This window comes from Balaenoptera musculus, chromosome 3 (genome assembly GCF_009873245.2).
Source record: "Balaenoptera musculus isolate JJ_BM4_2016_0621 chromosome 3, mBalMus1.pri.v3, whole genome shotgun sequence".
NCBI lineage: Eukaryota > Metazoa > Chordata > Mammalia > Artiodactyla > Balaenopteridae > Balaenoptera > Balaenoptera musculus.
The window spans coordinates 104,433,824-104,460,327 of record NC_045787.1 but is presented as its reverse complement, the minus strand read 5'-3'; the positions used below and the strand labels follow the sequence as shown (position 1 = coordinate 104,460,327).

At 39.6% G+C, this 26,504-nt stretch overlaps 1 protein-coding gene across 1 annotated transcript in view; it reads right to left on the bottom strand.

The window, feature by feature from the left end:
- Window positions 1–26,504, bottom strand: part of MEGF10 (multiple EGF like domains 10) — a 156,263-nt gene that overhangs the window by 29,267 nt on the left and 100,492 nt on the right. Inside the window, exons 8-13 of the mRNA XM_036845309.1 lie at window positions 23,447–23,583; window positions 16,286–16,498; window positions 9,798–9,972; window positions 8,382–8,502; window positions 7,412–7,575; window positions 5,029–5,131 (exon numbers count right to left, since the gene is read on the bottom strand). Of these exons, the coding sequence (XP_036701204.1) occupies window positions 5,029–5,131; window positions 7,412–7,575; window positions 8,382–8,502; window positions 9,798–9,972; window positions 16,286–16,498; window positions 23,447–23,583 (913 nt within the window). The remainder of the gene's footprint in view (window positions 1–5,028; window positions 5,132–7,411; window positions 7,576–8,381; window positions 8,503–9,797; window positions 9,973–16,285; window positions 16,499–23,446; window positions 23,584–26,504) is intronic.

Below are 26,504 nucleotides of genomic sequence, written 5' to 3'. Positions count from 1 at the left end.
AAACATTAGAAAAGAGAGTGAAGTTACAAGGATGGTGATGAGCCCCTTGGTGAGAAAGCAAGCTGACTTCCTCAGTATATCATGTCAGTGCCTGACTTCCTCAATGTGGGTATGTCAGTTTCTTTGCAAAGAGGGATAAAGGTCTCTTGACCCTTCTTTCTGGCTCCATACTCCTAGGCCAGATCAGCCTCTCCCCATCCTCAGCGGTTGAGCACATTTGGTGCCTCTACAGTATCTTGATGATTTGGTCAAGGGAAGAGCCCAGGTCCCTGTGTTAGATTTCACTGATTCCTTCACAAAAGCCTCACTGTCATCCCACATACTTGCTACCCTCTCCAGCGATTCTCAACATTTCACCTAGAACAATCTCCACAATAAGGAGGAAGGAAACAGAATCACTTGCTTCCCTGGACTGAGGTTACTTATTTTGCCCCAAACCTGATATCTAAAGGAAAAGCAAAGCTTTCTTCATATTTTGAAATGTCCTTATGAGGTACTTACTCAAAACAAGTATGTGATGAAAAATGATGAGTCTACCCAGTTTTGACAATGAAATGGTGTTCTGTGTACATAATACAGAGTCTACTCTTCTTTCCTTTTAGAAAAATAAGCCAATTCTTGATCCAACTGTAGGGTGTTTTTCAGAACTTCAGGAACTTTCTTTTCCTCTACATATGTTTGCTTATACAAGTGTGTTCTGTTGAGTGCAGAGGATGACTGCTCTAAAAAATGTCTCCCAGCAGTCTTAGATACTTACAGACCAACAGCCCATGCAGAAGACCTACAGGAATTAGACATTGGAGCCACGAAGCAAAGAGATGGTGGGCAACACGTGATAGAACAAATGAAGCAGCAAAACTTCCTTCCCCTTTGGAGAAGCAGACCAGTCACAGATGGACAGAGGATTACAAGATTATGTTGTGTGACAAAGCCACTGCATTCCCACAGGAGCTCCACAGGTCTAAGGCCAGATGGGATCATTTGTCTTACCCCATGACCCAGACTATGGAATGCAACTAACACATTTTCTAGCTGGCTTCAGGCCAAATCATATCTCCTGCTTTTCTCATGTATACTAGCACATGCTTTTCACAGGCTGGTTCTAAATCATCAAAGCAGGTGGATACTTGATCAATGACTGGTGTGTTCAGGAACATCTCACATTTCCTCTCTATTCATAAGACAAAAGTAGATTTGGTGGAGTATGGCCCAAAACAAATGATGTGACTTCTCTGTTAGTTAAGTTCTGAATTTGCCAGGGGGCTAAAATGCTATTTGCTTCACTGTGGTCTTTGAGAACTTAGTACTGGTCACTATGTTTGAGAACTTCAAGAACGCTGTGAAGTCACAAAATCTGTTTTAATCCCTGGAGGGATGTAGTTTTAACATTTAGTAATTAAGAGCCAAACAGAAACATGGGAAGGTGGAATTTTACATTGGGAAGTCAGTTATCTCAGCCTTTGCAAGTCAAGGAGGAATTAGAGGGCTAGGGAGTCCTTGTTTCTGTGGGTAGCTCCTATTGACAGAAAATGAAGTCTATTACACAAGCCTTGACCTGTTTCCCAAGGTAGCTCTCAAACACTAGAAATCAAGCACACTTCAGTTTTTCTCAGTTTACTCCTGCCAGAAGTCAAAGAAGCTCTTAACAAATTCCAAAGGGCTGAGAGACACCACTGCAGAGGTTACTGTTGGCCTCCTACATTCAAGGATCTGAAGACATAATATTGATAAGTTGGCAGTATTACTCTCATGGATCTATTTATTCAATCCTCTTTAATTTTATACCTTGTTTCTTTGCAGGAGTTAACATGCTGATCCTAAAATACATATGGACAAAGGACCCAGGATAGCCACACAATCTGGATAAAGAAGACCAAAGTTGGAAGACTCACATGTCCCAATTTTAAAACTTTCTACAAAGCTACAGCAATCAAAAGAGTATGTTACTGACATACGGATAGACATATATATCAATGGAATAGAAATGAGAGTCCAAAAATAAATGCTGTCACATTTATGGTAAACTGCTTTCTGACAAGGATATCAAGACAATACAGTGGGGGAAAGAATGTTCTTCTCAACAAATGGTGCTGGGACAACAGGATATTGACATACAAATGAATAAACTTGGACCCCTACCTCACACCATATATAGAAACAAACTCAAAATGTATCAAAGACCAGAATATAAAAGCTAAAATTATAAAATGCTTAGAAGAATACTCAGGCATAAATCACTGTTATCTAGGATTAGGCAATGGTTTCTTAGATTTGACACCAAAAGTACAAGCAACAAAAGAAAAAAATAAACTGAACTTTATAAATATAAAAACTTTTCTGTGGCAAAAGACACCATCAAGAAAGTGAAAAAATAATCACAGAGGGAAAATATTTACAAATTATATATCTGAAAAGGGACATAGAGCTAGAATATATAAAGAGATATTACAACTCAATAATAAAAAGACAAATAACCCAAGTTAAAAAATGAGCAAAGTATCTGAAGAGATATTTCTACAAAGAAGATACACAGATGGCCAATAAATACATGAAAAGATGCTCAACATCATTACTTATTGAGGGAATGCAAATCAAAAACACAATGAGATAAGATTTCACACCCACCAGAATGGCTATAATCAAAAAGATAATAACAAGTGTGGTGAGGATATGGAAACTTCATACACTGCTGGTAGGAATGCAAAATGGTACAGATGCTTTGGAAAACAAGTGCAGTAGTTCTTAAAAAGGTTAAACTTAGAGTTACCATACAACCCAGCAATTCCACTCCTAAGTGTATACCTAAAATATATACATCCACACAAAAATTGTACAAGAATGTTCATAACAGTATTTTTCATAATAGCCAAAAAGGTGGAAACAACCCAAATGTCTATCAACTGATGAATGGGTAAATAAAATGTCGCCTATCCACACAATGGAATATTATTTGCCAGTCAAAAGGAATAAAGTATTGATATATGCTCCAATATGGATGAACCTTAAAAACATATGCTAAGAGAAGGAATCCAGTTACAAGATACCACGTATTATATGAATCTATACAATATCCAGAATAGGCAAGTTTACAGAAACAGAAAGTAGATTAGTGGTTGCCTAGAGTAGAGAGAAGGGGGTGGGAGGGTGAGTTGGGAGTAAATGGAGAATGACTGCTAATAAGTACTAATAGGGTTTTTGTTGTGGGGTGGTAATGAAGATCTTCTAAAATTGATAGTGGTAATGGCAGTACAATTGTTTGAATACACTAAAAACCACTGAATTCTACACTTTAAATAGGTGAATTCTATGATATGTGAGTCTATCTATCCATCTACCTACCTACCTATCTATCTATAAAAAGGTTGCTAGTTATCAGCACTGAGCACCATGGTCCTCTCATACAATTCTCAGAAGTCTTCATCCATGCTGAAAATAAATCTCAGCGTAACTTCCCTCTCCCCCCAGCACTTCTTGGACTAAGTCCACGCATGGCAGTAGGGTGTAAAAGTTAAGAGAGCTGGCTACATGGTGGGACAGCATTGGTGCAAATCCCATTTCTCATGATTACTGACTCTGGGACTCTGGGTCAGGCCACTTAACTTCTCTTTGCCTATGTTTCCTCATCTGTAAAAAGGAGAAAATAATATTTTCTACCTCATAGAGTTGTTGTAAGCCTGCCGTAAGCGCTCAATAAGCATTACTTATTATTATTTCTCTAGAGTCTTCTTTGTGTGCATTTTTGCTAAAAGGTAAGGCCACTCCATAATTTCCTCAACATGACAACTCTGGTATGGAGGCATAAGAGTCTTCTCTGAAAGACCCATCTTCTGAAAATATGAACCATCACTGAAGAGAATACTGGGCTTTTTACTATCAATTTCTCTTTTAGAGGACAAGTTAAAAAACTATTCTGGAGGATACTGAAGAATCACCAATATGGAAACAGCTCTGTCTTACAAATCCCTCTCTCTTCTCTAAATATGTATACAAATATATTTAGACACAAATATATACAAAAGCACACACAAATGACTTCCAATGAGAATATAATTTTAAACGAAAGTTTTGGTTCATTTATCTACCTCTAATCCTGTCTCCAGTTTAACAGGATTTCACTCTAAGTTGGCAATCAGCATTTAACATTTCAATTTACTTACAGAAGAAATGTTCATCAATATATTCAGTTCGTTCTTTCCAATATCCGATAACTTTCCTATTGCATTCCCATTAGTAATTTTTCTTAATGAGTGTTTAAAATTCTATTTTTTGGCTTCTTTTGTCTTCTTAGAACACCCTTGAATTGATGTATCAAAAAGAAGAGCAAGATCCCAATTTGCTTGGGCATTTAGTGCCATCTCCCAAGTCTATATATCCTAAGCGAAAACATGGTTCTTCTCCCAAGACCCCTGATAGTTTGATAAACTTCCTGGCTGAAACCAAGAAGCCATATAAATAGGGAGAAATTTCTACCTTGTGGTTAGAAAATTTGTCCTCAATCATATTATGAATTTTTAAGACAAATATTATTGTAAGAAATATTTCTAGTAATAAATATTTTAATATTTGCATATTAACCATAAAACTATTTAATAGTTTTGCCTCACTGAGGTGAACTTATTTTCTTATGGTTTATATCAATCATTCTTTCCTCAATGCTCAAAAATACCACAGAGGTCTTGCTAAACTCTTCACAGCAATTCACAATTTTCCCCTCTTGATGACATGAATTCTGATAGTTGTATTGGGTTGGCCAAAAGTTCGTTCAGGTTTTTCCGTAACATCCATACCAGAAGGCTCAAGAGAATTGCCCTTGCCTGATTCAACAAAAAGTCATCCCTGGATTACAGATTAATTAGGCCTAGCAGTAATATTTCTTGGGTAAAAATTTGTCAGCTTCCTGGAGACTTTACGATATTTTCATTTTTTTCTGAAAAGTTGAACTGTGCATGTTTCTCTGAAGTAGCAAGGAACAGCGCTAGGCACAAGTTGGCGTGTTTCCCATTTCAAGTAGTGGCCCTTGGTTCTCACCTGACCATCCGGGGAGGCAGCGGCAATGGCCCGTGGTGGGGTGGCAGCCATCCGCATGGCTGCAGTCACAGCGCTCAGCACAGTTCAGCCCATACGTGCCATCCTGCATGGAAGATAGCAATGAGGGATGGGAATCCCATGGTGGGAGATGAGAGGGACCTCAGTCAGCCGTTTCAGAAACAGCACCCTCCCCTCCCAAACACCTCTCAGCAGCATGCATTACAATCACCTCTTCCCATGTCTTCTTGGCCCCCCAAACGTAGGCTAGGCTGCAAGAGGTAAGAGTTTTTAAATCGCTCAAACCTTAGTTTATGTCTACCATACGAATGGTGAACCAACTATGCCAATATGCTGATGTGCATACAGGCAAATATAGGTAAACATGCCAATTAATTAAAAGAATCTTTATCTTACCGTGAGCCACAACTCATAAACATATTGTCTTTTTGTTCCTAAAGATTTTTATAAAATATTTCAGTACTCCTTACAGGGCATTTTTTTCCCCATTGAGGTATAATTGACATACATTTTATTAGTTTCAGGTCTAAAACATAATGATTCGATACCTGTTTATATTGTGAAATGATCACCACAATAAGTTAACATCTGCCACCATACACGGTTCCAGAATTTTGTTCTCCTACAAGGCATTCTATTCATTAGTGAAAAGGAAGTCCCTGACCCACATAAAGAAAGCCTAAAATTTTAAAAATAACAGTTCTAATGATGAAGATCATTTCCATAAATTGCCAATGAGATACATAGAACTAGGAGAAATTAACATCTTTTGTCACTTTTCCTAATTAGCATCCTCCTCTCCATGATGCCATCTAAACCACATGAAACATTCTGATTCAACCTCCTGAGCGAGGATGCAGTGTGTGTCGGCAACCCTCCCCCCTCCCCACCCTCATCCTCTCCCAGACCTTAATGTTTTCACATGCACATCGCGTTGGTGGTCCAGCAGAGATGAGACTCTTCACGGACGTGATCATTTAGTTTGTGGGAGAGGAATGAAAGTTCTGCATTTATAAGCCCTGTTCTTTTGCCAGGTCCTGACTGAGGGAGAGCACTACAAACCTCCCACAGCACCAAGCTGCAAAATTACCAAGAGGGAGGCACCGAGAACCAGCATTAAACAGGTAGTGGGTGTTAGATGGCATAATCATTTGTCTAGTGATTACTAAAGTAAAATATTAAAAAAACATTTTTAGGTTCTACTAATGTTTGTTTGGGCTTATAGGATTTAGCTTTGCTACAGTGTGAGCCACTAAACCATCTTCAGCCTTTGCTGATTTATTAATGCATCTAATAATATACCAAAAAAAGGACAAGATTGTGCTGGGGGCTTTGCTTTGTCCACACTCAGACTGGGAGTGAAGGGTGATCTTCAAGCCCATCTCAGAGCACTGATAATCTGTTCACTGGTGGATGACAGGAGGCAAAGCTAAGCTAACTTTGTCCTAGGGCTTTGGAGGGCATGGAATAGCCCCCGGTGAGATGCTCTCTAGCTGCCAAATGGGCTGCACTTAATGAGGAGGAAGCCCAGGGAGAAAAGCAATCTGTGGAAGGCCCCCCTCGAGGGGGCCAGTTCAGGGGGTCATGGTGTCACCTCACCATCAGATGATCCCCGGGAGGCAGAGAACACACACCGCTGAGAGAATGCTTAATGGCTCGGGAGCATAGGGAGAAAGAGCGATGGAAAAGAGGGAAGGAAACTGGCCCCGTGCGTGAGAGGAAGCAAGCGAAATGGGCTGTTACTACAGAATGCACTGCCCATTGCCCACCCTGTTGGCCTGCGGCAGACTCGGCACAGGGGTTCTGATGATGGGTGTCTCCAAAGTAGGTCAAGGGAACAGAGTCGGCCTTGAACCATGGAAATCTATGGAGATTTGTGTGACTTCAGAGATATTTGTGTCAAAAGGCGGCTGTTTCCAAACCTTTCACCACCTCACTGAGGCTTTCTGTGACACCATCACCACCCCCCTTTCAAGGTCCTGCCACTTTCCACCTTAAAGGCTGGAGGATTTCCATTATAATGGAAACACAATATTTGGAGAGTTGACAGGCATACACTGGGTGTTTGACAAATGCTGGTGACTGGCTGCCATGAAGATATGGGTATATTAGAATAGAGAAAACAGAGGGGAATGGTGGCACGAACCAGGAGAGAAAGGAAGGAGGGGATTCTCACAAAGCTGCCTAACTAATTTCCACATCTATTCCTTTTCCTATCCTGTATCCAATCTGAGTTGAAACACCTCAATTCTTCTAGTAGTCACTATGGTTTGGTTCACAATCAGGCACTTTAAATCATGAAGTCTGCAAAAATAAGCTAACCCTCTGGCATCAGCTCCTCCCGGCCCTCCCAGTTGGGTCATACCTGGCAGGGAAATTCACATTTCTCCCCGCGCCATCCAGGTGCACAGGTGCAGGTCCCATCCAGGGTGTTGCAGGCTCCGCCGTTGAGGCACTGGCATGTTAAGTTACAGCCAAAGCCCCATGTGCCACTGGGACAGCTGATGGAGCAGTCCACCCCGTGCCAGCCTGCCACGACAAGAGTGCCAGGGCACATGAGCAAACAAAGGCAGCAGGGAGCTCTGCCCAGCCTTTCCAAGCCACTCTTCACCTTAGAGACATCTCAGAGGTGCACAGAAGTGCCCTTGCCACAGCTCAGGGAGCATTGGCTCTGCCATGTAAAGCCTCTACCAGAAATGAACTAAAGCACCCGCACAGCTGTCAAGGATGCCAACACTGAGAAGCACTACCGGGCTACTGGGGGGAGAGAGATGAAGTGAAGATGCACAACGTACATCACTCACTGTCTAATGCGCAGTGATGCACATTGTGGGGTGCTGAGTTTTGTTCAGGTCAGCAAATGAAACATTTATATGGGAGGGAGAAGGAAAGTTTGTGTTTGAAAGAACAACCCCATCTTTAAAGCAGGAGCCCATGAACCATGAACAGTGAGTATCCAGGATCCCGGCTGCTGCAGCAACTGTGAATAAACACGATCCGGCCCCCACGTACAGTCAGGTGCTTGGCTGCATTTCTTATCAGGACTCCAGGCCAGTCAATTTAGGGGAATGTACACATGTCTGCTTGGTTACTCTCCACCAAAGCACAGAGACTCACAGACTTTTGGAGCTGGCAGCGACTTCAGAGATCATCTCATGTGAGCCTCTCCCTTTGACTCAGGAAAGCAGGAGAGCTCTCCCTGGATAAGGGTCTTGCTGAGTCCAGGCACCGTATTTCTGCACAGCTGGAGCTAGAATCCTAGTTAAAGTTTCTTTCCTGTGCCTTTAGGAGCTAACAGGGCTAGGATCAGGTAACAGATTCATTCACCCACTCACCTGCTTTGCAAATACAAGACCCATCCACAGGAGAGCAGACAGCCTCGTTTTTACAGCCGCAGAGAGAGGAACAATTTATCCCATAGGTTCCCAGAGGGCATGCGGTAGAGCAGTCAATTCCCTAGATGGGCACAAATAGGAAAATGCATGCAATTTTACCACATGAAATAAGGCCAACACAAATAAACAAAAATATATCTTGTCCATGCTAATTACAGCCCCTCTCTAATTTTAACACATTGTATTTTTAAGAGTTGTTATAACGTCACCACTATACTAATTGTACGGATTCAAGGGCAATGCTAGCTGGCCTATATTTAGGATACAGTATTGAATAGGACCCAAAAAAAGCCTGCTGCCTTCATTAGTTTTCCTTGGTAGCAAATATAATTCAAAACCCTCTGTCCTTGCTCAGACAAGTAGATATAGAACAACAAACTGTAGCTGTACAATTACTGTCAATAAACATAAATATGAACTATACATTAAATTGCAATGCTTCCTAGACTGCCTTGTATAATATGTAATATGATTAGTGGGTGAGGCAAAGGAATAGGACACTCTCAGCCAGCAGCATGATTCAATTTATTATCTGACAGGGAGTGTTAAACATAGAAGTAGGTTACCAAAGGTGACTGGAGGTCACCCTCCTTTAAAAACAGAAAAGACTCTTAAGGATAATTCAAGGGCTCAACCAAAGAATTGTGACACAGGTTAGAAAATCCTGTAAAGATCTCAGCTCTGAGACTTTATGACCCACTCATTCTACATTATGTGCTCTGGAGTAATCATCAACATTCTTCACAGTTTAATGTTCTCTTCAAAAGGGGAGAAAATAACTCAAGAACAACCCATTTTCCTTCAAAACAAAAATTTCTAATCTGTTGCTAAGAAACCCTGGAAACTAGGCAAAATTCTTCTCTGTTAGCTTATAGGCATATTTGAAAGGTCTAGATTCTCAAAGGGACTGAAAAACTTATATATTACTAATCCTTGGATGTTAATATATAATAAATGCTAACTTGATGTAGTATGCGCCTTCAAATTGCATGGAATTAAAACAAAAATGGTTGACAATAATACATATCCTACTTGGAAAATTTCTTTGCTACCTATAAAACATGACAAAATAATTATGTAAGGAATAATTAAAATACATCTTACTTCATGACATATATTAATTAAATAATTAAATATTAATGCCACTTTATAGTTTCACCGGCTTGCCCAGTCATCACTCTCAGGTAATTACTTATATCTCTTATCGTTACTTTTCTCTTTATTTTCTTTCTTGTTAATGATGCAATTGATTTTTAGCACATTCATTGGACTTCAGAAAAGGTCATATAAATCGTGGTATCAATATGCTCCAAGTTGCACCCCTTATCTCCTTCCTCCACAGCCCAAGCCACTCACTTTGAATCCTGGGGCACAGGTGCACTTTCCTGTCACACTGTCACAGTCAGCCCCGTTTTGGCAGCTGCAGATCTGTTGGCAAGCTTCCCCGTAGAATCCAGGAGAACATGTCTCATTACAGTAGAGTCCTGACCAGCCTGGCTTGCAGGCACACTCTCCAGACATGGGGTGACAGCTGAGAGACGTGGATGAAAGGAGCAAGTCACTCTCGGGTAAACATGACACCCAAGGCCCGTGCAAATGTTGCTTTAGCCATGATCATTAAATGTGTGGGTAATTCCATGCATGATAATTTAAACTTCATTCCCAGTCTTGGTATGATTTAATTAATCGGCTGAAACCTGATTGGTACCACAAATGTTGCATGAAATCAGCATCATGTTCTAGCAGGATGACACTAAACAACTGTGTCCTTTTGTCTGAAACTCATTTTAATTTTTGCAAAGTGAAAGCACTAATTTGATAAGACGTCAACTAGATGAGAATATCTAAAGAACTCCATCCAATGAACACTACCAAGTCAGTTCACCAGAGTGATGTCCAAGGAACTCCAGAAGCAGCAACCTTTTCAGTCTATTTCTTCTCTCGGCTCCCCATACCTGGTGGCAGAGCAGCTGTCTCTACCTGAAACAGCAGTCGCATTGATGGGCCAGGCAGCCAGCTGTCACTCCATAGCAAATGGACACATCAGCTGCGCTAAGAGGCACGGGTTAGCGAGGCTCACACAACAGGGTGCTCTGTAACGCTCAAAACACATGTGCTTCTTGCCAAAGGAAAATCTGAACAATCAAACTAGCTCTGCTCACAACTGGAAGACTGTTGAAGATGGTCTTCCTCCCCTGATGGAGATAAAACCCTCCCCTTAACTCAGGCCAACAACAAAACCCACTGTTTCATCCAGACATTTGCTAAATGACCTCTCACCAGAGGATTGTTCATAGACTTTCTGCAAAGAACCATGACCTGGAAGGGATGAAGACTGAGGCTGTAAATTCCAGCTCTCCCACTACCTGGTCAACATTAGTGAAAACACATAACCTCCCTGCGCCTGACATCCTAATCTATCAAGTGAGGGTCTCAGCCACACCCCATAATCTCATTTCCTATCCCTTTTTCTTAAAGAAAAGGCCTGTGGGTTAGACAGTTTGTTACTCATTTTTGGAAATTTATTTAAATATACTTTTAGGCCCCTATTGTAACTAAGTGCCCAGAAGCAAAGGCCTAGCATCTGTCACAAGCATTACTCAGGAAACATGGCAGGAAGAAATATTCAAGCACAACTCTACATTTAAGATGGTTTCTTGGGTATATAAGGTTTGGACTCATAAGACAAGAGTTTGAATCTCAAATCAACTTAGAACTACTCAGATCTACGTATCTGCTATTTATCCTTGGGCAAAATACCTGGCATCTCCATGGCTTCTCGAATTTAACCATCAAACACGGAGCTCTGGTTCTTCCCTTTCTTCATTCCTCACTCAGTGTTTCCTTTCAACTGCTTTCCACTGAAGTAATGGCACCACCAGCCACTCAGTGGTTTAAGCTAAAAACCTCATAGTTATTCTTGATAACTCCTTCTCCCTCATCTCCCATATTGACTTCATCACTAGGACCTAACCATTCTAACTCCAAAATATGTCTTGAATCTATCCACATCGCTCCATCTTCAGTGTCACCATCCTACTCCAAGGCAAGGTCATCTGTCTCCTACACTCCTGAATAGCCTTCCGACTTTCTTCCCTGCATTCACTCATGCCTCATCACCTAAAAAGTAGAACATATGGTATCATTTTCCTTAAAACTCTTCAAAGACTCCCTTTGAAGCCTACACTCAGAATAAAATCCATACTGTTTAATACAGCTGGAGTGAAGATTATTTATTGTCTAAACCAGGACATTTTTAAGAGTGAAGAGGGAGTTACTAATAATTACATTAGGGCAATAGGCCTAAACAAACAGTTCCTGTGACACCAGATATATGATGACCCTAAATATAGCCCATAGGCCTTCATCATTTGGCTACTGCCTTCTTTCCGACCTCTTCTTTCATCGTTATTCTCTCTTTATTACTATGTTCAACCGCAATAGATTTCTTTTAGTTTGTAAGAGCATTGAGGTTTTTCAACTTAAGGGCTTCACATGGGCTATTCCATATGCCAGGAATGCTATCTCCCCACTCCTGGCCTAGCTCTCTCCGTCTTCTCCTTCCATGCTCAGTTTAAATCTCTCTTACTTAGAGAGGCCTTCCCTGACCACTCATGTTTCAGTTAGGTCTTTCCTATTATTCTCTTTCATTGCACCCTGCTCATCTCACTTATCACAATCTGTAATCTTATGTTTATTTTTATAATCCTTCCCCTGTCTTCTTTCCCCTCTAGACTTCCAGCTCCATGAGGACAAGAATTCAGGGTGTTCTGTCACCTGGCCGTGGACACAGTAGCCCACGGTAAGCACTGACTGAGTGAACAAGTGAAACTGTCACAGTTGATGTGTGGCGGGGTCTGACTCCAGGGATCGTGCTTTCCCACATGAATCTGCTTCCCCTGATCTCTCCAAGTCATCTAGCAATGTTAAATTATAATCTGTATGTCTGCATATAAAGGCCAGATTTCCCCTAAAATTAGTTTTTTAAATGTCAAATTTATGACTTAAAAGGAATCACCATTAATTGCAGGAGACAGTCACTTAAGTGACATTTATGGTGATATTGTAAGCAGATGCACAGACTAGCACTGAATGTATGCTAACACCATGCTAAGCAACCCATGTGCATGATTTCATTTAATGCTCACAGTGTTAGGTATGATTCCATTTTATAAATGAGGGAAGAGAGACCTGGAAAGAGGAATTTATTCAAAGTCTTGCACGGGTAGTGGCAGAATCAAACTTGAACCCAGATTTCTTTCTTTGTTTTCACACCAAAGGAAAAGGAAGTTTGATAGCAGCCTGCTAGGAGGGCTATATATGAAAAAGAATTGCTAAAATTTAAATTTTAAAACTGCAAGGATAAAAGGGTTAGCAGGACCAATAAAAGCTTGTATTGTGCAAGAAGCATGGACAAATTTAAGTTTATTTTAGAAAGGCCCTACATATGACAAAAAGAAAAGAAATATTCCAAGTGATGGATTGGTTAAAGTAGTTCACCTTAAGATACTATTTAAAAAAAGGACGTCTTTTGGTAGAAAATATTACTTTACATTAAAAAGTAGAAAATAATATTCATGGTATAGATATAAATGTTAAGCAGAATAGACAATTCGGGGACAGGGAATTGAACTAAGCTAGAGTCAGGCAGAGAAATTGATATTCAATGCCCCCCCACTGAGTATTAGTGCAGCACACTGGTTCTCAAATTGATTGACACCAAAATTAGTATTCTGCAATTTGTAATTATATGTAGGAAGCCAGAGCACTTTGGAGGCATTTGATGGGTTCTCATGCAGGCAGCTTAATTGGTAATGAGATTTACATGTTGTTGTTAGAGCAGCAGAGTGGAGGTTGAAGGGTCATATCCTCCTACCTGATTTCTTTCTAAAGAACAGATTGCTTTGTGTAATATGAAAACTGGATTAAACACAGATAGGAATATCTACCATTTTATACACATATATAACTAGATAAAAATATTCTAGTAAAGTTTTTCAGTTTAAGAGTTAAATTATTACAGGTATCCCATATAATTTTGGCTAAAATAGAATGAATCATTGAACTTCCTTTTATTCATTTCCTTAGATATTATTCATGCTCAGATATATGACAATTAGGTGGCATTTGCAAATAGGCACACCCTGATTGCCCACAGCTATTAAATGTCCTTATTAACAAGAGCTAATATACATATGCCATGTGGAATCTCAGTGAATCTTGAATTTTGTTTTCCTGTTCAAAATCATTTCCACTATAAAAGTTAGTTTTAAGAAGTCCAGTTCACAGAGAGTGTCCTTAGGCTCTATAACAGTGCTGTAATTTAAAATACTAATATCACTTATAAATCTGTTTACATTCATTTCAACCTTACGATAGCTTGCAAAATAAAAATGGCTACAAACGCTTTGTAACTCCTCCCACTAAGAGGTGGAGTGTAACAAATCTGGACTTGGTTGTGTTACCTGCTTTGTCTAAAAGGACATTAGCAAACATGACATAACCAAAGGTTTGAAAAGTGTTTGCATGTTGGGGCTTGCCCTGTCTCTTGCTGCTGTTGGAAGCCAGTCACCACTTACAGAAGCCCAGGCTAACCTGCTAGATGCTGGGGACATATGGCTCAGTCACTCCCATCACCCAGCTAAATGCTAGACATGTGAGTGAGGAATTCCAGTGAGGAATTCCAGGAATTCTAGTTGATCTTCCAGCTGAACATAGGCAGACCAGCAGAACAACCACCAAGCTGAGCCCAGCCCAAAGAATCAAGCAAAAAATCATCAGTTAACAAATAATTGTTGTTTTAGACCACTAAGTTTAGGGTAGGTTTTTTTTTTTACGCAGCAAAACTAACTGATACAAACCCTTACTCAAATATACGGCTTCAATATATGTCAATACATACATATCCACAGAACTAAAAATTTACCTAAAGACACTGTAAACTGATAGTGTGCATTGCATTAGTTATTTCATTAATTATGATGAAGACTTTTAGGATAAATATACATCATGTATTATGCAATAGCAAGCTACACTCTTGCCTGATTAAATGGTAAGTTAGACTTTCAATTAATACAAAGATTCTATGCCTTTTGGGTCAAAGGGAACCTTGTGTTTCTAGGAATTTTACATAGAAGTTCAAGATATAAGAATAGATGGGTGGCTTCAACTGTGAATTCAAAAAGACAGAGTCATATAATCAACATTCAACTGGTCTTAACAGAAATTTGTACAAGCTAATTTTAAAAAATAGCTCTCATTATTTAGGGAAGCCACTTCATAGGCTAATTGTTTTTTAATCTTCTGATTATTTGTTATACATTATTAGACAGATTTTAGTGTTCTTTTGATCTATGTGACTATCAAATAAGTTCATGTACTTGTTTGTTAAATATACGTGCTTAGGTACACATGACCTATGTCAAAATTATATGGTACTGACGTCAACCTAATAACTGTCCACTTGCACCTTGCAGCTACTAATATGGTAACTAATTCCAACAAAATCAACATTTCCTCTGCTTCCCCAATTCTTCTCATAGCAGAGATCCTTTGTATAGGTTTATTAATCCATTTGATTTCAGGCTGCATCTGTATACAATGAAACAGCACACTGGCATTAAAAAGTCCTTAGCCATTACTAATGACTTGAGCCAAACTAATGAGCCAAACTCATGACTTGTCCCTAATCCTGCCAGCTCCTTCAACATTAAAGAGTTGAAAAACAAAAACAAAATCCTGCAGAGATTATTCGTTTTTACTCCCCAAACTGTCATGTAAAGAGTGGCAATATTTTCCAATGAAGAAAACCAGAAGTTTGCTAAAGTAGCTTACTAAGTTGCTTGAGACACATTAAGAATGCACTTCTTTGATATGTCCCACTAAAATGTATTTCAGCACACACACACACACAGTGCAAAGTCCTTTTTTTTTTTTTTTTTTTTTGGCTCCCAACAATAGTTTAAAGAAGAGACCAACTACAGGCTTCTATTTACTTTTAACTTTTGTGCATTTGCGATTTGATGTGGTCACAAGTTACCTTTCAGAAGCATAAATGAAGTAACAGTTGTGCTGAATGCAAATAAAGGTAATTCTGGTATCATCTGAACTGCTATATAACACACTGCATTTTTGTCAAACTCAACTTTTCCAGCAGTATGCAAACGAGGCCCAGAATTTTAAGTGATATGTATCTGGTCTTTGGGGGAGGGAGAGGAAGAAATGGTTGGATAGATATTTTCAGGGGCAGACAAGGTACAGAAAAGTGGGTGGTATCTTGGTTTTCTGTTCATAAATTCTTCGAGAAATTTTTGAGCCAAAAGACCCCTGTGAATTCTATGTCCAAGTAATCAATTCTGAACACATATCTCACATGTGACAACGACTCGTGACACACTGTCACAAAACTTCCACCAGTACACTTCCTGGCTAGGCAGATGTCAAGTAAAAGAGGCTGCAGTGAGAATCATTTTGTGATAGTTTTACATACTAAACTGGGCTTAACCTATGTCTCTCATTGTATCTTTGCTTCTAAGGGAATGTCACAAAATCCCTCTCTTAGGGATACATTCTACTAACCTCAGCAAGTTTAATATTTTCTGGTGGCCATTAATAGAGAATAGGGTTTCATATCCATCCACGGCCATCTAATAATTTTAGCACTTCTTACTTGGACCATTAAGTGGAAAAGACTTCCATTTACTTAGTGGTTCCTGCCCTGGATGACCCAGAGGCAAGAAGGGTCTCAGGGTGGAAATTTCTCTGCCGATCCCTCCTTCTAAATAGTGGACACTGCGGTGAAAACTTTAATAGGACACATCATTCCAGGCACAGCTGACCCTCACCTATGAGTGTTGTCCAGGTGGCAGGGACACCACTTGTCACATTTGATGCCGTAGAGCCCTTCTGGACACAGGCGCGCCTCACAGCGGTCGCCAGCAAAGCCTGCTTCGCAGAGGCAGGAGCCGCTCACGTGGTAACACTTCCCTCCATTGACACATTGGCAGGTCTCTGCACAGCGAACTCCGTAGGTGCCAACGGGACACTCATCCTGGCACCTGTCATGCAGGAGGCGGGAGTGTAAGATAGATTAGTCAGTGCCTTGTGAAAATAAACAGTTGATTCAGACAGGCTTTGTTATGTTTACAGTGATATCATTTTTGGATTTGACATTTATTTGGTAATTGTACCATTACAGATATGAAAAGCATTAAGATAAATTATAGTAGTAACAGTAGTATGACCTGTTTAAAGAAATAGCAAAAACAAAAACAAAATAAAATTATGAGCTTGGGATGAAAAGCATGTTTTACACCTAGTCCTTGCTAAAGGCATACATAGCACTTTAGAAGATACCAGGAAAGGGAGAAAATGAACTGCCCTAGTGTGAGTCCCAGCCCATCATTAGGGAATTAAAATATATGCTTTCTCTAAAAAAGAATGAAATAATACCATTTGCAGCAACATGGATGGACATAGAGAGTATCACATTAAGTAAGTCAGACAGAGAAAGACAAACATCATACACCACTTATATGTGGAATCTAAACAAATGACACAAATGAACTCATTTACAAAACAGAAACAGACTCACAGACATAGAAAACAAACTTATGGTTACCAAAGGGGGTAGTGGGCAGGCAGAGATAAATTAGGAGTTTGGGATTAATAGGTACACACCACTATATACAAAATAGGTAAACAACAAGGACCTCCTGTATAGCACAGAGAACTATACTTAATATCTTTTAATAACCTAAAATGGAAAAGAATCTGAAAAAGAATATGTATAATCACATTGCTGTACACCTGAAACTAATACAACATTGTAAATTACCTATCTTCAATTAAAATAAAATAAGATATATGCTTTCCCCATTTCAAAGAGAAAACTTTGTAGCAAACTTGAAACAAAATATTAATTATCTTGGCTTTCACGTTGACATTAATTTTTAATTTCAGCCATGTGTCTGCTCTTTTCAAAGCTGAATGGCAATCATTGTTCCTCATTTAGAAAGTTATGTAACTAAATAAAGTCCTCCTTAGATTTGGGAAAGTCTGAGCTACTGAAATCAGGTGTCCTCAATTTCAACCTGGGGAACTCCTGCCAGGAGACGGTAGAGATGCTGGGAGTTCTCGAACATAACATTTTCATTAAATGGGGTTTTGTCCTCTGTTGGGAAGAAGGGCTACTAAATAGTAAGAAAAAAAATTCACTTTATTGTCTTTTAAAAAATGGCCTAACAGTGTGGTCTCAGCATAAGGATATGCTCTAGGTAAGTTGGATCTGGTGGGAAGCTGAGTTGCTGGAGGGAATCGAGAAGAGAAAATCATCATGGCTCCATGGAACGCAAGACTAGCTATCGGGCCAGCCAAGTTTCTTTCTGACCAGGCAAGGTGACTTGATGGGACTTTCTGTAGCAGAAGGAGCCCTCTCTGCCAAGGGAGAGGAAGCCGGGGTCTCGCCTACCCAGAGCGCTGCCACAAGCAGGGTACCCTCTGTGAGTCTCAGAAGCCACTTCCCATGTGGCTCTCAAGTCATGCCAGACCCAGAGTCCAAAATGTAGGTCAGCACTGCATTTTTTCAAATGGGTACAGGGCAAGGGCAAGTGCATGATAATGAATCCAAGCAGACTTCAAAGCAACAGCAAAGAGGCTGAAAAGCAAACATTTTCCACAAGGCTTTGCATAGTTTTAATGATAGGGTGTGAGGACTAACAATATCAAGGCTGGATGGGATTCTATTTAAGTGCAGAGGATAAATCTTGAGAACCCTTTGATATTTTTCTCGTTAACTCTGGTTCTGGCATATATTTAGGGAAAAGGGCCTCTTGCAAATTTGGTTTCACAGACTCTAGACATCTTCAGGCTTGTCAATGGCAAAGTCTTCAAATCAACCACTCAACAAAGCATTAGAAAAGTTCTGGAGTAATTGAACCAAGTTTATTTAGCATAAAATCAGATGTGTGCTGCAAAGTTACACATGAGTAAACCTATTTTTAGACCAGAGTATTTTTTAAAGGTACTCTATTTTTAACTTGTAAGAAGCTTTACTAAGCCAAGTCACTTAGTATACTCCTTAAAGATGTAAACTTTGGAGAACGAAATGCTATAGGACAATCATTGGGCCTCCTCATGGCTCCACTAAAGGCTGGCAAGACAGCTTGGCAACCTGTCTGTCCAGACGTCCTTGCAAGGCAGTAACAGAAAGAAAGAAAAAGTTATGCTCAAGGTAAATAATATTACTAAAAGAAACCAAATGTTATGCTTTGGACTCCAGGATTTTAACTCAGGAAAAAGCACAGCTCTAAAAGTGGGGAACAGGATAGAAACGTGAAGCATGGAAAAACGTCTGCCACCAAATGACAGGGGAGCAGTGTGTCTATTCTGTCCTATTTTGGCATGGGCTTCCTTCTCTCTGAGAAAACAAAATCCTTAATAGCTGGGCCTGACCCATATTTACCTTTCTAACATATACTTAAACATACTGAGTTTCTGTTTTAAATGGCAAAAAGCCATTTGAATTTTACTTACTAAAGTAGCCAGTAAAGTTTGGTTTACCTTCCCACTTCTTTTTTGTCAATGTTGTACTTGTAAGAGAATTCTGTTAATAATAGTTATGTCTGCTTCCACCTACCACACCAAAATGGTAGGATATCTTTCTAGAAGTAGGTATTTTCCACCTTAAAAATAAATGCAATCATGAAGTAGCTTACACCCTTCTCATTGGCTGAATTAAAAGTCTTTGTCAAGCAGTCTTATCTCCCTTTTGGGCTCCTTTTTCTAAAAGAAGCATCATTTCCCAATGAATTTTATGCCCTTAATGTTGCTTTTGTGGTCCCATGTGGACTAAGAAAAGTAATCTTAGAAGTCATTAAAAGAGGAAATATTTTCTTAGGAGAGATGGCAGAGAGGCAATAAATATAAATAAAATAAAAATATAGCAATAAATATTGGCCATAGTAGAAATATGAAAATGTGAAGTTCCTATTTTATTTTTTTAGATTTTGAATAATACCCTGGAATTGGGGAAAATGGACAAGCATTAAGTAGAGATAACCTAACAAAACATGACACCAATATCCAAACCAATGAGGGTCACAGGCTTGTTTGAATATCATTTCGATTATCATATTGCATCTCACTGTGAACTTATGGAAAAGGAAGTGAGTTAGCACATAAGGGGTGCCAGCTTCCTTTTTCTCCTTTGTCCTTTTGAGCATGGCCCTCCAAGAGTGACCTGCATAACTGGGCCAAACCATGATTTAGTGTGAAAGAATCACATTCCTCATTAAACTGGGATCAATAGATCGGCTGCCTACCTTTCAAACATCTAGAACTGCTGCTCTGGGGAAATATAAAGAACACTGGGAAAGAGCCAACTTTTCCACAATCCCAGAAGCAGGAAAGAGTTCCTCCACTGAAGGCCAGTTCTGTATCCCCCCAATTCCTGTCTCCAATTTTGGACTTCACCTCCTTTGGCCCACATTCTTCTTCACTTTCAGGGTGGTACAGAAGACAGCGTGGCAGGACTATCTCGGGCTTCACCTTAACAGAGTCCATAACTGATCCACGGATCTCTCCACTCAGCTTATGCGTAAGGAGCACCAATTATGTACATGGACTCATGCTAGGCCATCAAAGGCCCCAGTGCGATGATGCCATGACAACCCATCAGCATGAAGAACACTCTTTTAACCCCTTCAGAAGAATTTTTGTCAGGATCTGAAAGCCATGCTCTCTCCACTCATACTTGGCTGTGCCGCATGAGGTTTCCTCACCATGCTGTCCTCTCAACCGTCCCACAAACCCTACAGCCTATTATGGGGGCATCCCATGATCTGCTCTGCCTGCTTACAAGGTGCCTGTTTTGTTTGTTCTGTTTTCTCTCTGGCTGGGAGGGCCGTCCCCACATCCTGGGTACGCTCTGGGCCAGCTGCCTGCTGTGGTACCTGCTTCCCTCTGGCCTGACCTCAGTGATCAAGTTTCGCTGACTTCTCAAAATAGGGGAAATGGCAAGTCCCCAGGCCTTTGGGCTGCTTTCCCCAAACCTCCTGCCACAGATCGTTCTATAACCACTTATTGTTTCCCTTTCACGATGACAGATGTGCTTGTTGTCATTGTGTTGTGTGTGTGTGTGTGTCTGCATGTGTGTTAACTCTTGAACCCAGATAGTGAGAGCAGAATTGAAAACAGGAGTCATGTCATCAGTTCATCGGAAAAACAACAGTTATAAAAACAAGTCAAGAAGCAAGTTCCCTCTTCACTTTCCTTCTCTTTCTCTAGCCCTTTGTCAGCTTTGCCTCAAATCTAAAACTCACCTGAAAATTAGCTGTTATCCTCTTTCCCTGTATTCTAAATAAGATAAGTATAAGCCTGCCTGTATGTTTGTTGATTTTGTGTTTCCTTGAATTTGAGACTTAAATCCCTACAGGGCAAGAAAACTATTATATTTAAATTTTTATGGTCCAAAAATATTACACAGAACTATTATTTAGGGCTCTGCTTGGTCCCATGCCTCTCCTTTCCTGACTCATCTTTCTATATTAAGATGTTAATGCCACATGGATCCAGAACTCATCTAACAACATCATTTTCCAAAATACAATCATAAACCAGGATGTAGGGCACAAAAACTTTCTGAGTAGCCCAATTACATGTTGTAAAAACCATATGCTAAAGGTGTCAATAATGCATAACATCAAAAAACTAAGGAAAATATGTAGTTATATTAACAAAAGATGAAAAAGTCTTTCATGAAATGAAACAGATACTACTAACAAAAGTTCCTAATAAAAATAGGAATTAAAAAAAAAACTACTCAAGGGGACTTCCCTGGTGGTCCAGTGGTTAAGACTTCACCTTCCAATGCAGGGGGTGCGGGTTCGATCCCTGGTCGGGGAGGTAAGATCCCACGTGCCTCCCGGCCAAAAAACCAAAACATAAAACAGAAGCAACATTGTAACAAGTGCAATAAAGATTTAAAAAATGGTCCACATCAAAAAAAATCTTAAAAAAAAAACTACTGAAGCATGAAAAAGACAGTAACAAACATGAAACTATACTGGAGCCATTTCCAATAAAATTAGGAAGAAGACAGGAATTCCCACTATTACCTCTATTTGTCAACATTCATTCAGAGGTTTAAATTAATGCAACAACTCAAGAAAACGAAATAATCATTACAAATCTTGAAAAGAAGAGCCTAACTTGTCTTTATTTGTAGATGATAAAATAACCATAGTATTTGCTAAAAATAACATGAGAATTAACTAAGAAGTTTGGTAGAGTGGCTAAATAAAAAAATATTCAAAGGCAAGTTCTTCTTTATCCAGAAATATCCAATTAAAAACTTAAATGGGATTTTTCAAAAATTACAAAATACTTATAAATAAATTTAATAAGGAAGTGTAGAGTCTTAAGTGTGTGGGGGGGGGGGAAACACCCTACAGTATCATATTAAAAGTCATAAAATTAGACCAGAATTTTAGAAAGAAAAAAATTAGAGAGGAAGGTTAAAGGAATTCTTAATTCACAGATATCACCAAAAAAATAATGATACCTAGTATCTATATAGTTTCTAGACATCACTCAAATTAATAATCGCTAGTATTTATACAGCTCATAGAAATCACTCCACTACAATAATAGCTAATATCTGCAAGTTTCAGCACTGTTCTAAATGCTTTAATGTACTCATTTAATCCTTATAACAACCCTAGAGGAAAGTACAGTTATTTATTTGAACATTATAGATTAGGATGTTTCCAAGGACACAGGTTCCAAAATCTTTGTTTTTGGCTATTATACTCTTCTGCCTCTCAAGCCTCTCTCTAATTTTACACACACATCTAGCAAGCTTGGTTATTGATTAAAGAGCTAATTAGAAGCCGTAAAAGCACTCTGGGTAACACTTTACCACCTAACACAAAAAAGGACCAGCAGTGGGTGTAAAAATCACGCACCACACGAGTATCACGTGCAACCAGAGAGCCCTGTGAGTCCCACAGGGTCTTACTCTATCAGCACTGCACAATGAAACGACTGCTGTTCTTCTTTTTTTTTTTATCCTTTTTTTTTTAACATCTTTATTGGAGTATAATTGCTTTACAATGGTGTGTTAGATTCTGCTGTACAACAAAGTGAATCAGCTATATGTATACATATATCCCCATATCCCCTCCCTCTTGCATCTCCCTCCCACCCTCCCTACCCCACCCCTCTAGGTGGTCACAAAGCACTGAGCTGATCTCCCTGTGTTATGCGGCTGCTTCCCACTAGCTATCTATTTTACGTTTGGTAGTGTATGTATGTCAATGCCACTCTCTCACTTCATCCCACCTCCTAGAGAAATGGAAATAAAAACAAAAATAAACAAATGGGACCTAATGAAACTTAAAAGCTTTTGCACAGCAAAGGAAACCATAAGCAAGACGAAAAGACAACTCTCAGAATGGGAGAAAATATTTGCAAACGAAGCAACTGACAAAAGATTAATCTCCAAAATACACAAGCAGCTCATGCAGTTCAATATCAAAAAAAAACAAACGACTGCTATTCTTAAGAGCACACAGCATTATAAGAAGGTAACTTTATGCCTGACATACTTTTTAAAGATACCTAAGTACACATCACATTTTAAAATAAATCTATCCAAAAGTCTTTAAAATGTAAAAAGTATTGGTGCTTGAAGTGGCTGTCCTAAACACTTAACTGTATAGAACTCATCCATCATGGGTTCTGATATTTTATTATTTTTTAAAAATATAATATAATATCTTCAATTCACCATTGCTGTATCTTCAATTCACCATTGCTGTCTATGATCCAGTTTCTATGCACTGAGTTGGGAAGGAATCTGTCAAACACACTGATACCTTACAGATGCTTCTTGGATGATTACAGAATCGTCACAGACAAATGGTAGTACACGGGTTCCCTGGACACTCCAAGCTCTCCTTTCACACCATTACAAACAGTCAGAGAAGCACAAGGATGTCCCTTACCGTTCCCCCGTGTATCCGGGACTGCAGTGACATTGGCCCGTGGTGGCATCACACGTCCCTCCATTATGGCACTGACATTCTTGTGAACAGTTCTTTCCAAAGCGACCCTCGGGGCAAGGCTGACCACACACTGTGCCCTGCATTCAAAGAGACTTGGGAAATTAGATGGGCCTCCAGCCAGGGAAGGGCCAAAGGAGAAGGGAGAAAAGAGGGGGGAAAAAAAGGGAGGAGGGATATAGGAACAGGGCTGCAAGAAGATTAGATAAAGGAGATTTTAGAACACACACACTCTGTTCATCATCTCAAAAGTGTTAGAAATTCTAAATTGACTTATTTGCTTAGTAAGCCTAAATCTCAAGATATACTCATAGGTGGCAGAATAGTAATCTTAAGAAATACCTATATTAAAAAAATAAAGTTACATCAAATTATTATGGAAACCTACGGAATTTACAAATCCTCCGAAGTGTTCTTCCTTGTGTCTTACATGTACAGTAAGTCAACAATACTTATTGAGCATCCATTTCATAAATGACAACATCTGGCCCAAATGGAATATCCAAATGCTTCACCATATGTTCTAGAGAAAATACACTTTATCATTGGTTTTATTTCTTATAAGGAAGCATAAGAAAAGACTGACATTTTTTTGTACCTGAATTAATGATAACATTGCCTAAGAAATACTTCAGCAGAAATGAACCTAGACATTTTATTTCAGAAGAAAATACACTTTTATTTTCAGCAGGTTCAACAAACATTGTTGGGCCAAGATCAATAGGAAAGCCTATTTCATGGGGAGAAAAATTGAGAGAGTAACTTGGACACATCTCCTCACCCTAGAGGCTGTCTGTCTTGTCAGACACTGTCATATTTATTCCAGTACTATGTGGAGAAGCATAAGATACTTTGCCAATAAGTCAATGAAATATTCTACTATTTTCTACTTCACTCGTCTACATAACTTGGGCTTGTAGCTTATCATCTATTTACTGGAGTTACTGTTTCAGCAAACAACATATCCCAAGTAACAGGAATTTTTACAATGTTTTTAACTGTTGGAAGCTGTTGCTTTGTCCTCCTTCTCTATAAAAAAGACAGACTGTGGGCACTCTGATATTGGAGGCTAGCGAACACCAGATGGTTTTGTAAATGTTTATTCTGGGTAGTGTAAGAAAATAACATTTCCTCTAACTCCTGGCTATCTACAAAGGCAGTTGGTGTGCTAATTAAGTCTCCTCTGGTGGTTTCTAGTTATCTACCAATGAGGAAAGTTCTTCCAGAATCTTGGAACTGAAAAAGCCTTTGAGAGGTGATTCAAATCAATGCTTAACTGAGAATCATCTATGTGCCAGGCATCGTGTTAAGCTCTGAGAATCAAAGATAAAGTCACAACCTTTAACTAGCTCACAACATGGTGAGGGAGAAAGATGTAAAAATAGCTCTGACCCCTCCATTCTAGCACAACATATTAATATGACTAAAGGAATAACACGCCAAGGGTTAATCCATGATAAGCAGGGGTTCTGGTGAAAATTCTCACTCTCTCAGGGACTAACTACTCACATTTTGTAATGGTCCCACATAAGCTTCAGAGATGCTGTTGAAATATTGTTTATAAATAAGGATTAATGTCCTACTTAAAGCTATTTGCTCACATTATTCCTATTAGTTGAAATACATACATGTGTATGTGTGATAGGAGTATATATTCATCATGAAAAGTACCTAGGATGATTGCACAAAGAAAATGTCGTAAAGAGAAGTGTAAGTTGGAAGCTCAGCTATGCACATAAAAAAATGACCTGAAACATTCAGTAAGAAACATCTATCAAGGTAGGGGTCCCAGAGTATTGGGGAGGCTCCACTGGGCTGATGGAGAGGGCCATCTGCCCACTTACTGGGACTCATGGTCCAAGCTTGTGGTTACCACTATCCCACATCATGACCACCCCGACCCAGAAGAAGAACAAAGCTTCAATCTCAAGATGAGGCAACTCTACAGACAATGTCTACACAAAAATCCTAGGAGTAACATGCCTATAGCTCCTCATCCAAAGAACACAGAGCTCCCTGGACACTGCTATCCCAGCAAAATCCATCCCTTGCCAAGGACCAAGCAACGACAAGTGTTGGCAAAACGTTGAATATAAGAAATAAAAGAAGAGAAGGAGTCAAAGATAATTCAGCATTTCTACCTTGGGCAACTAAAAAAGAAGTGTTGGTTTTTATGAGGATAAAAAAGGTAAAAAAGGAATTGCGGTACAACAAAGGATTAGGGGTACAACAAATTTGGTTCTATGAACACTGATTTTGATGGGCCTGCTTCCAGCTCAGTAGTCCTTCAATAGCTCCCCTGTTCACCTCACCATGAGGCACCAATAAAAGGCCCTCTTGCACTGACTCCATTGCTTCATAGAGTTTCCCCATGCTCTGCTTCCTTGTCTTGACCACTTACCATTTCCAGCTCTCGCCTTGCTTCTCATATCTCTTTTCCACTTGTGCCAGTGGTCTTAACATCTTGAACTCAACCTTACTTCCTGTGATTCTCACCAGGAAGTGGACTCTAGGTCTCCTTTGCTCCATGCCTACAACAAGGGCAATCCCAAACCAGTCCCATCCCATGTCTGGCTCCTAAGGCAGACACATCAAATACACATCTGTGGTCAAGTGAGGGAAAGTCAAGGTTTGGGAAAATCAGCAGATGACTGTTAAAGCCATGGATCCTAATGAGTTTTCCAGAAAAGATTTATAGTGGCAAAAGAGAAAGATAAGACTGGAACCAAGGAAATACTGTAAGAAAGCAGTATGTAAAAGAAGGGGAATTAGGAAAAGAGATTTTTAGTAAGAGAGGTAGGACAAAGGATTATCAAAGAAGTGGAGGGAAAAGAGATTAGGAAAGGGAGGTGGATGAGCAACAGAGTCAAAAGAAGTGAAGCGGAATGAGAAGAGAGGAGTTGTTACTGGATTTGGCAATTAAGTCACTTGAACACCTGCAAGAACAGCTTCACTACAGTTCATGGAGATGGAAGGTAATCATCCAGTAAATTGTTCTTTT